The sequence below is a fragment of the Pteropus vampyrus genome, unplaced genomic scaffold (genome assembly GCF_000151845.1).
Source record: "Pteropus vampyrus isolate Shadow unplaced genomic scaffold, Pvam_2.0 Scaffold170, whole genome shotgun sequence".
Classification (NCBI taxonomy): Eukaryota; Metazoa; Chordata; class Mammalia; order Chiroptera; family Pteropodidae; genus Pteropus; species Pteropus vampyrus.
The window spans coordinates 1,853,247-1,862,240 of record NW_011888951.1 but is presented as its reverse complement, the minus strand read 5'-3'; the positions used below and the strand labels follow the sequence as shown (position 1 = coordinate 1,862,240).

The 8,994-nt window shown below is 51.7% G+C and overlaps 1 protein-coding gene across 1 annotated transcript in view; it reads left to right on the top strand.

Moving 5' to 3' along the window:
* Positions 1 to 5,979: 5,979 nt before the first annotated feature.
* Positions 5,980 to 8,994, top strand: part of BSND (barttin CLCNK type accessory beta subunit) — a 9,370-nt gene continuing 6,355 nt past the window's right edge. Inside the window, exon 1 of the mRNA XM_011370421.1 lies at positions 5,980 to 6,156. Coding sequence (XP_011368723.1) covers positions 5,980 to 6,156 — 177 coding nt within the window. The remainder of the gene's footprint in view (positions 6,157 to 8,994) is intronic.

The following is an 8,994-nucleotide window of genomic DNA, read 5'->3' as shown; positions in this document are numbered from 1 at the left end:
TGTCCAGCTACATTTTGCATCCCTACATCTTCACATTACCCCATTCACAGAGGATAAAACCATCTCAGATTAAGCAACCTTCCTAAGGTCACACAGCAAGCTGGAGTTCAAAGTCCTGGAGCTCAGTCAGCTGGATAAGAGTGGCATTCCCTGAGGGCCTAATGAATGCTGGGCCGGGACCTCTGCCATTATTTCATACCCTCAAGTCTGCTCTGCTGCTGGCCACCTGCATATGTGGAAATTGAGCCTCAGGGAGGTAAAATCGCAGAGCATAAAGGCAGAGCCAGTGTTTCATTCAGGCCTGGATGGGCTCCTTGCCGAGATCCTCCCACTTAGGCCTGGACTCAGGTCTCCCAGCTTCTACCAGTGTCCCCTGCAGTCTCTTCTCAGCTCAGAATGGCCTGACCCTCCCCAGGTGGAAGATGCCTTTTCTAGGCTAAGAATCTTGAGTGGTTCCCAGCTCACTTTGGATAATGAAAGCCCACACTGTGGTACAGGCTGGGGCCAGGGTGTCTGGGCCGGCCCTTCCTCCTCTCACTTCCTCCCCGCCACCACCCCGCCCACCTCCTTCTGCTGTGTCAGTCCCGCTGTGGGCCTTTGTACTTTCCCTCTCTCTCTCCCCAAAGCTCCTCCCCAGGGCTTGCTCCTCACCTTCCTGCACCTTTGTTCAGTCTCTCTCTTCAAGAAGCGTCCTTGACCACTCTGTTTAAAACCGAGTCCCACCCATGCTCTTGCACTCCCAGCCTCCTTCGGGCCCTATTTGTTTATAATCCCTGTCACCATGTAACAATTTACCTTTTAAAATTTGTTTGTTTGTTTATTGTCTATATCTCCCCCACCAGGACAAAAGCTCCCTGAGAACAGGAAATTTTTTCTTTCTTTCCTTTATGTTTGTATCTCTAAAGCCTAGAAATGGTGCCTGGTACGAGGGAGATGCTCAGTAGGTATTTGTTGACTGAACAAATGATTCGATAAATGTTGGCTATTATTATCATTATTAGGCCCTCTCTTAACCACCCAAGCCAGATCTCATGAATCTTCTGTATTTCTCTCCTTCTCCATCACCAAATTCTGGATCCCCATTTGCGCCTCCTTTGCTTCCTCCCCTTCTCTCATGTCTGTGCCTTGCTCTTGTTGCAGGAAGCGACACTCAACAGAGGAATTCAGACACTCAGACAACTTTGTTAGAGGAAGGAAAATTTCATGCTGGCGTAGAGCGTGGGGCATTCAACAGACCCAAAGCACAATCTCCCCTTGGTTAGATTTCTTACAGCTTATATACCCTGGCAGTGTCCGTGCAAGGGGTGCGTGATTCCTTTGTCTGAGGTTTTACATGTCCCTCCTTACTCAGAGTTGGGAGGGGGAGCTTCGGGTGGGGGGCTGCAGGGGAGGAATTTCCAGAACCTTGGTCTTACAGGTCGTTTGCTTTGTAGAGTCTGAGACCTTGGTGTTATCAGCACCTTTATCAGATTCTTGAACAGAGAGACAGGACTCCTAGGCTTACAGATAGGGAGCAGCACTCATTGATGTCGGTGCCGCTCAGCAAGTTCCTTACCCAAAGGCTGAGCTCTCGCTGTAACACAGCAAACAGTTCTACAGTCTTGACATTCCTATGTCAAGACTACAGAGATAGAAAAGGGGCTGGAGAATCCTTGAGGTGGGGGATGCAGCTGTGGAAAACATGTTAACTGAAGAGCACAGGGCAGAATGGGGGAAGAGAGAGCAGTTTTAACGGGCTGGGTCGGTTATTTCTGCAGGCCCTTTCCTTTGTATCTTTCATTACTTTCAGATGCCTCCTCTCCTCTCTCACTCTCCCTGGTATGATGGGGATGTAGGTTTGAGTTCTGCCTTGGTCCTGACCTTGCTGTGTGACCTTGAACTGGACATACAACACACAGATATACAACACACAGACACGCACACACAGACACACACCAGTTTCCCTTATGTATTATGAGGATAGGGGTAGGAATTTATGGGGCCCTCTGCAATTCCTAAAGAGTAAACGGGGTCCCAGGTTGGAAAGCGGAGCCTAGCTTCCCTCCTACCCCAAAGTGAGTAACCTCCCCGAGGCAGGTGAGTTAATGAGTTGCAGGTGTGATTAGGAGGCACCACCTTTGCCTCCTAGGATCTGGAAGATGTAGAGGGTGGACAGGGCTGGAAGACAGGAAAAATTTTTCTGCTTTTCTCTCTATATCGACTCATCTATGAAGGCCCCCAGGAGGGGCAGTGACTTGCTCAGGGTCACCAGTGACTTGGAGGCTGAGCCAGGGCCATGGAGCCAAGTCTCTTGTGAGGCAAGCCACCTAAACTTCCTGAGCCACAGTGGCCTCGCTGTGAACGGGGGACACGTGTCCACTGGTGGGGCACAGGGCGGAAGAACCACATGAGGCTGGGTCTGCCACTCTGGAGCCCTCAGTAGGCAATGGTTTGCTTCTTGGTCGCTTCCCCACTAGGCCCGGATGTCCAGTTTCTTCATCTACCACTCAGAGCCCACATCTAGTGCCTGCCTCCAGGCCTGGGATGTCAGGGGCCCTCGGAGCTCGTGCCTCTTGCACACTTTTCCTGTGGCCTCCCAGGCTTCTGTTACCCTCTGGTTGGGCTGGTGACCCCACTTCCTGCGGCTCCCCATCTCAAATCAGTTGGAAATTTCCCAGCTGGAAATTCCCATACCACGCTCCCTCCCCACCCCAGCAACTAATCACTTCTAAAAATGATTCACTTCAGTCTTTGTCTCGCCAGGTTTCTGCTAGAGCCTGATGACTGCTTCTCACGTCCACCATCTCCTCTTCCTTCTTCCAAACTGATCTCAAAACCAGAGGATCGTTGTAAAATTAAAATCTGGCGTGTGTCATTGTCCCCTGCAAAAGCCCTTTGGAGGAACCCGCTGGGCTTTGAGAGATGTCAGATACCTTAGCATAACCCCGGGAGGTCGTCCCTGTGCTTCCTTCTCTGGCCTCCCTCTCCACTGTGACTAACATCCATCCCTCCATTCTCAAACGTGGATGGACAGTCTGTCTGGTTCTAGCCACGGTGAATTAAGCGAAGTACCCACTGTGGAAATTTGAGTTCTCGTTGGGGGTGGGGGTGGGGACAGACAAAAGACAAGATTAATAAATAATGTATACAATAGGATAGATGGTGATAAGTACTATGGAAAAAAGTAAATCTGGAAAGGAGGACTGGGAACAGTAATATCACTTGAGGGAAGGCCTTGCCGTGAAGCTGACATTTGGACAAAGACTTGAAGGAGGTAAGGGAGGGAGCCATGCAGGTACACTGTACATAATAGATGTTCAACAAGAGACTGGGGACCTGGTTTGAATCTTGGCTCTGCTATTTATAGGTTCTGTGACCTTGAGCTGCTCCCCTTGCCTTTATGAGCCTCCGTATCTGCATCTGTCAGATGGGTGTGTTTTTCAGGATCTTGTGAGGATCCTAAATTCTGTGGACAGGAAAAAACAAAACAAAACAAAACAAAAAAAAATGGTTAGAGCGCCCTCTTCTGGAAGACGACAGACTCCTCAACCACTCTCCCGCACTTTGTAGGGGAGGGAGGTAAAAGTCAGAGGCGGTTGAGAGGGGAACGGGAAAAACCGATAACCCAACACTTCCAACGCACTGTTCACATCTGTTCCCATTTATTCCTCACCACGGTCTGTGGAAGAGGTTAGATTAAACCCATTTTACTGATCACATCCTTGTCCCAGAGCTGCTTATGCATCACTCACATTTTAAATATTTTTAAGAGGAGAAAAAACAGAAAGGAGGCTGGGTCGTGGAGAGAAAAGAAAAGGCGGGGGAAAGACGAGAGTGCTCGGGTGACTTGGATGGATCTCGGGAGGGGTTAAGGACCAGGTCCGTCTACACTGTGGCTGGAGCTGTGGGTGTGCCGGACCCTACTCAGCCCCCCACTCAGTTTGGGGAGATCTTGGCCAGTCCCTTCCACTCCCTGGGCTCAGTTTCCTCGCCTGTGAAATGGGCATGATAACCCCTCCCCTGTTCCCCTCTCTGGGCTGAGGGACGGACAGCGGCTTGACCCAAGGGATGTGAAAGCGCCTTGTCCAGCACGTGCTGTGGCCGCCCCAAGGGGGCGCGAGAGACTCCTGCTGGACAGCGACCATGGAGATCCACTCCCACCGCCCACCAGGACCCCCGGACCAGCGAGGACAGGCTGAGGCTCCTCTGGGCCTGTTTCCTTTTCTGGGAGGGGCACTCGTTGCTTCCCTTCTCTGAGCCTCTGTCAGATGATGATAATAGTGTTTCCATGGTGGGTCCCAGCCTACTGATAAGCCCAGATTACAAAGCATTTTTTCCTCCATCAGATCACTTACCTGCACAATACCTGAGAGGTGGCCCTGATACCACCCTCAATCCTAGGTGACAAAACTCAAGCCCAGAGCAGAGCCACCAGCCTAATTTCACCTGGGGAGTCAGACCTGAACATGACCCAGTGACTCTCGGCACTTCGACTCCTCAGCAACCTCCCGCTGGGAGGCTCTCCTGAGCTCTGTGACAGGGCCCTCCTCTGCAAACTGTAGGGTGTAGCCCAGCTAGATCTGAGGGCTGGTGAAGGAGAAACCGCTGCTTGAAAAGTGTGTGCGGACAGGAACAGCAGGCAGAGGGTGTGGTGTCCTGGAAGCACAGCTCTTGTTGGGAAGAAGGGAGAGACGGTGATAACACACAGGAAAATCCCCAGTCTAAGCCGGGAAGCCAGATGGAAGCCGTTACCCCACACCAGCAACACAATCCGGTGCAAACAACAAGTTAGCATTTTCTTTTAGAGACACGGTGGTCCTCACTTTTTTTCATAATCGTGTAAGGGAATCTGTTGTTTCCCATCAGCCTATCCCCAAAACTGGAATTCTACAATGTCATTCTTAGGATTAAATCATCTTCCTAGATTAGGAGGCAAGGAAATCGCTGTCAGTCATTCACATCCTACAGGAGCATTAAGACACCAGAGCTTTTCCAGGGGGCAGCTCATGAAGTATGAGAAGGGAACAGAGGAACCCAGGAAGGCCAGGCCTGCAGACAGCTCTGTCCTGGGAGATGCTATCGTTATTCCCATTTTACAGAAGAGGAAAACTGAGGCACAAGGAGGTAACATGATCAAGGACACCCTGCCCCACGATACAGGAGCCAGAACTCAAGCCCAAGCAGTCTGCCTAGTCCCCAGAGCCCACATTCTTAACCATCCTGCTATAGTTAGGGAGTATCACACGTTGGCTAGCGACATGACCTCTAGGTACAAATCCCATTTGCTGCACCATTTCTAGATGAGTGACCTTGGGCAAGTGACTTGTCTGTGCCTCAGTGTCCTCATTTATAAAGTGAGGCAGTAATGCCTACCTCCCGGGGTTCCCCTTAAATGAATAATACCTGTAACATGTTTAGAACAGTACCATGCATGCAGCCACCATCCAGTGAATATGGGCTATTGTTCCTGAACCCCTTATGGACACATGACCTTGATGAGTCTAGAATGCTTCAGGATTTCAAAATGCCAGCCCATGGGAGCCTGGAATCCTCCAGTGGCATTCTGATGTGTTTTGGCTGCAACATTGTACCAGGCTTCCCATGGCTGGACGGTGTGGGTCTGCCTGTCCACCCAGCTCAGCCCCACACAGGCAAATGAGGTGATGTCAAAGGCTTGGCTGGGGCCCAGCCCCTGTAACCTCCCCCTCTCCTTCCTTTCTTCTCCCTCATTCAGAGTCACACACACACTCCAGCTGGGCCCAGTGGAAAGGTGAGAGGGAGAGAAGGTGGCTGGTGGGGGCAGAAGCCATCCAAGCGTGGCTCCTGCAGCCTGGTGAACCTGTGGGTCCAGGAGCTGCGGCTGGACCTGAGGGAGCCTTCTCTCCCTCTAACTTTAAGCTCAGATTTGCAGTGATCCCAGTGTGAGGTGTGTGAGTGCCCACGCGGGTGGCAGGTGCCCCTTCGCGGGCAGGGCACGGACCGAGGCCTGGCTGAGTCGCCATGACGGATGAGAAGACCTTCCGCATCGGCTTCATTGTGCTGGGGTTCTTCCTGCTGGCCCTTGGCACATTCCTCATGAGCCATGACCGACCCCAGATCTACGGCACCTTTTATGCCATGGGCAGCGTCATGGTGATCGGGGGCATCATCTGGAGCATGTGCCAATGCTACCCCAAGGTAGGCAGTGGGGTGAGGTGGCGGGTTGGCTTGGGGCCAAGGTCTGGGGACGAGGGACCACGAAGGCCAGTCTGTGCCTCTATTCTAGGCATACGCTGCGCCTGCCCCATCCTTCAATCTCTTTTCATCCTCCCGATTTTCACTCCTCTTATCTTCTCTCCACTTTCCTGATCATCCATCCATCCATCCATCCATCCATCCATCCATCCATCCACCTCTCTGTCCCTCCATCACTCCATCCATCCCTCTCTTCCTTATAAGGATTGATCAGAAGCCCCTGGTCTGGAGCCCTGAAATAGGCACAATGAGGGAGACAGAGTAAAACCCAACACATGATCTTTGTGTGCATAAACCAAAGTTAATGAGAGCTTGCCACCTGCCAGGCACTGCTGCATTCATGGTGCAGCTCAGTCCTCATCCAGAGTTTTTGGTACCTCTATAGTTCCATTTTATAGTGGAGAAGCTCAAGGCTAAGAAAGGTGAGGTCTCACAGCTCCTGAGTCAGAATTGGGATCAGAGCTCACATGTGTGTGACATAAGGCATAACTCTCCACCTCAGAGGGCTATCTCTGTGTCCCAGAGCTACTGAGAGTTCTGGGGAGGTCAGGTATAATCTGATGGCATGGGTTAGTCAGTGCTTGATCCTTCAGAGTTTCAATGTACTCCTAACCTTGTGAGTGACTTAGTGATGAGAAGAGCACTGATTTGGGAGGTCTGAGTTCTAGCTCCTGCTCTGTCCCAAACTCTGCGTGATCTTTGCCTCTCTGACTCTCAGTTTCTCACATCTGCAAACTGGGGCCCCAAGTACCTATTTCTCCCAGCTCACAGTTATTATGAACAGAGATGGGATGTAGGAATGTTTTATAAACCGTTGAGTATTATATTTAGGTGAAGGGCTGCCACCCTTACTGTTATTGGTCCTTCCGGCAGCCCTGTGGAATGGGTGTGTCAGGAGCTGTGAGCATTTAGTGCCCAGAGAGGTTGCCTGGCTTTTCTAAAGTCACACAGCTGATCAGACAGACCCAGGGAAACAGAAAGAGAAGCATGGATTTTAACCTGAGCTCTGCCTCTAACTTCTTGGGAGATTTAGGTCAAGCCCCTTCTCTCTCCGAGCCTCAGTTTCCTCATCTGTACGACGTAAGAGTCAGGAAAAGGGGTGGGAAAGGGGGTGCATATGAGGATCTTCCTGATTGTGACATCCACCCAGGCAGTCCCCACCACCTGCAACCCCTTCCTCACCTCCACCCTGGGTGCTCTGCTGCGGGGGTGGTGTGGGGAGGGGGTCAGGAGAGAAGAGAGGAGGCTCCTGGGAACCTGGGCCCAGCTCTACCCAGCCCTGCCCCCTCCATGGGTCAACTTCGGGCTGTCAGAATGTGTGGTGCTAGGGCGGTCCTGGCTGGTTTGTAGTCATTTACCTAGCAGTTTACAGTCAACTCTCCTCTGTAAAATGCCCTGAGCAGAGGTCATAGAGAGAGGAGGGCCTTCAGGCGAGCCACTCACTTCATTATCCTCCTTTTCCCAGTGAAGGAGGCTGGACCATGGGGGAAGGCAAGGGAACACTGGGGGGCACAGAAGGGGGTGTCCTTCTTGCTCTCTTTCCTACCAAGAGCTGGTTCTGGCGAGGTGGGCAGAGCGACTGGGTGGCAGTGGGGGATGAGGGAGAGAGAGGGGAAGAGGGAATATTGCTGTGTATTAATGAGTAACTGTTGATAGATTCACGTGCTCCTGTGCTCTGGAGGCAGTATGGCAGGGTGGAAGCACGTTTTGGTGTCCAACAAGCCCAGATTCAAATCCCTCCTTGCTCTTGCCCCGTTTCTGTGTCCTTGGCAGAGGGAGTCGTCCCACGTCCTGAGCCTTGCGGCCGAGTGAGAGGAACCAGTGGGGTCTTGTGTCGGGGGGGGACCCGGCATCATGCCTGGCACAGAGGTGTTTTGAAGGCATTATTCTCAGGACTAGTGTTTGTGGCATTGGGCGGCTTCTCTGTGTGTGTGCATGCAGGTGTGGGCCCGTGTGGGTGTTACAGACAGCACGCTAAGGGAGGGAGGGAAGTGCGTTCTAACCCAGGGAGGTGCGCTAGAAGGGGAGGACCCATCTCTCATACTGTTTCTTTGGTGTCCGGGCCATCCATGGGAGCCCTCAGCAAATGCTTTGCCCACCCCACTCCTCAGGATCCTCCCCTTCCTCTCAGTGCCTGGCAAATGGAAATTTCCTGGATTGAAAGAAATGTAAATATAAGGGACTAGAATCAATTAATTAAGATATAGGGGGTAAGAGTTGGCCAACACCAACTGAATTAAACTATCCCCATCTTTGAGGGGCTGGAGATCTTGCAAGGAAGACAATTTTCCGCCTGATGAGGAGGGAGTAGACTTTACAGAGAAGATGGGCTGAGTTTTGTGGGCCACATAGAAGTTCACCAGACGGAGAAGTTAAGAAAGACATTCCAGGCGGAAGGAACAGCATGATCAAAGACACGAAGTAAAAAAGCAAGGCAGCGGGGTCAGCATGGCTGCTAGGGGTCAGAGGCGGAGAAGGAAGGTCAGGGAGAAAGAGTTAAGGGCTCAGCATCTCTGGGCCTGAGATGCCATGCTAGGGAATTTGCATCTTATCCTTTAGTTGATGGGACAAGAGAGGGACCAGATCAGCTTTGCAGTTCAAAGAAGTTATCAGGCTGACATCTGGGGGTGTCGGAAAGGGAAGGTTCAGAGTCCACCAGACCTGTAGGGGAGGCTCTTCCTTTGGTCCAGGTGAGAGATGATGGTTTCCCAGACTAAGGCAGAATTTAAACCCAAGACTGTAGGAACTGAGAAGACATTTCCAGTTCGTCAAACATACAAT